Source organism: Eurypyga helias, unplaced genomic scaffold, assembly GCF_000690775.1.
Source record: "Eurypyga helias isolate BGI_N326 unplaced genomic scaffold, ASM69077v1 scaffold21716, whole genome shotgun sequence".
In the NCBI taxonomy this organism is placed as follows: Eukaryota; Metazoa; Chordata; class Aves; order Eurypygiformes; family Eurypygidae; genus Eurypyga; species Eurypyga helias.
The window spans coordinates 35,355-37,566 of NW_010254962.1; the positions used below are offsets into that span (position 1 = coordinate 35,355).

Consider the following 2,212-nt stretch of genomic DNA (forward strand, 5'->3'; position numbering starts at 1 on the left):
GACGTGGGTAGCAGCAGTGCCCGCGCAGCCGAGCGGTGACTTTTCTCTCTTCCCTGTGCAGAGGCTCTGGCTTTCAGCTGTTTCACTGAGCTCATGAAGAGGATGAATCAGAACTTCCCCCATGGGGGAGCTATGGACACCCACTTTGCCAACATGAGGTCTCTGATCCAGGTACAGGCTCGGCAGCCTCTCAGACCAGAGGGAGAAAGCTGCTCTTGGGATGGGGGTCTCAGAGGGGCTGAGAGATGTTTTCAGTGGTGGGAAGCAGGAGGGGAGAGCAGGGGGCTGTCAGGGTTGTGCCAGGATTGCAAAGGAGGGGGAAGATGGTGTGGTGGGAGAGCAGCGGGAATGGAGAAAAATGGGCAGAGGAATGGCTGGTGCTTCCAGTGTGCACTGCTGAGTTCCCGTTTGCTTTTCCTGGCAGATTCTGGACTCCGAGCTCTTCGAGCTGATGCACCAGAACGGTGATTACACTCATTTTTACTTCTGCTACCGCTGGTTTCTCCTGGACTTCAAGAGAGGTGTGTGCTGGGAGGGAGGTGGCTGAGACTGGCACGTGGGGAGGGAAGGCATGGTCTGCCGTGCTTCCACACTTCTCAGTGCGCTCTGCAACTTCGGCCGTTTGAACTTTTTTACCCCTTGTTTTGCTTTTCCCTGGTAGGTTTGTGGCTGACTTTTCTGTCTAGATACAGAACCGGTTGTTCCAGAGCTGCCTGGTGAGCCTCCACCGGGTTTGTGTCCTGAAGCCTGTGCTGCCTGCTGCAGGCCAGAATATTTGTCTCTACAGATGACTGACTTATTGCTTCCAACTGGAACAGGTTCCTGTGGGAAGAAACCACCCAGCGAGTCTGCCCAGTGCTGCTGTGACCTCCCTGAGGCCTGTAAACCCGTGGCTGGTGTAGTAACTGCTGGGTTTTTCCCTCTGTTAACAGAGCTGGTGTATGACGACGTGTTCGCCGTCTGGGAGACCATCTGGGCAGCGGCACACGTGTCCTCTGCACACTATGTGCTCTTCATAGCCCTGGCTTTGGTGGAAATGTACCGGGACATCATCTTGGAGAACAACATGGATTTTACAGACATCATCAAGTTTTTCAATGGTACAGCTTGCGTTCTGTTGGGCTCAATTTGTGGCAGGTGCCGAGGCGTAGGTGGCCCGTGTCTGTCTGGCTATCTCTGGGCCATACTGGGAATTGTTTAAAACAAACGGAGCAGCGTACAGTTGCGCGATGCTGAAATTTGGAACTCGATGGGCAAGACCCCTTGCCCCTGAGCAGTCAGGCTCTGAGGGGGGCAGCTGGTGCCAGGGGGAAGCCACCCTGCCGTCCTTGGCAACAGCCCACCTTGCCGTGCTTGCGGGGAGCTGCGCGTGGGGGTTGTGCTTCCTGCTGGCTTTAATCACGGGTTGGTTAACGATGGCTCTTCAGAGTCAGGCAAGGGATGGTGCCTGGGGACTTGGGCAGGAATTCGCAGCTTCGGCTCCTGCCTGGAGCCCGGCTGGGCAGCAGAGAGCTGGGAGAAATCCTCGGGACGTGGGGCTGCTCGGGTCTAGCCTCTCTGTGGGTTCCTTCTGTTCCAGAAATGGCTGAGCGGCACAACACCAAGCAGATCCTGAAGCTGGCTCGGGACCTGGTCTATAAAGTCCAGACTCTGATCGAGAACAAATGAAGGATATGGGGAAGACGAGGCGTCCAAAGAGCCGGGACTCCCCTTCAATGCTTCCTCCCCTTCTCCTTTTTCTCCAAGTGCCACGCCTGTGGAAGTAAGGTAGTTGGACGCTGCTGTCTGAACTGGAAGTACCCTTAGCTCTCCAAGTGCTGTGTTCGGTGTTAGGTCCAGGGGCCCTGGCTCAGCTCTTGGCAGCCTGCTTCTGACTCAACCAAAGAACTGTACGGTTGCTTTTTATTGCCAAGGACTTGCTTTGGAAGCAGGACCCGGGCAGTTGCTTCCTTGCCTTGCTGCAGCAAGGCGCTCCAGCATCCTGGGTCTGGGAGAGCAGAGCTGCCAGCCCTCCTCGGGGCCGACTGGGGCTCAGCAGCCTTTGTGGCCAGGAAATCAAGCCGTTTCCTTGGGCGGCTGTTGCCCCGTGGCAGGGAAGCCAGCCAGCCCTGCAAGCCTGGGCAAGGCAGGGATGCTGCCAGCGCTCGGTTTCTGACTAACGTGAGGAGGTTCTGCCAGTAACAGAGGGGGACTTTGATCACAGAAATTCCTC

At 56.5% G+C, this 2,212-nt stretch overlaps 1 protein-coding gene across 1 annotated transcript in view; it reads left to right on the forward strand.

Moving 5' to 3' along the window:
• The window catches only part of SGSM1 (small G protein signaling modulator 1), a gene marked incomplete at its 5' end in the record, with an annotated part of 32,626 nt that extends 30,958 nt beyond the window's left edge, over window positions 1-1,668 (forward strand). Inside the window, 4 exons of the mRNA XM_010153182.1 lie at window positions 62-171; window positions 425-521; window positions 933-1,100; window positions 1,580-1,668. Coding sequence (XP_010151484.1) covers window positions 62-171; window positions 425-521; window positions 933-1,100; window positions 1,580-1,668 — 464 coding nt within the window. The remainder of the gene's footprint in view (window positions 1-61; window positions 172-424; window positions 522-932; window positions 1,101-1,579) is intronic.
• Window positions 1,669-2,212: the final 544 nt, after the last annotated feature.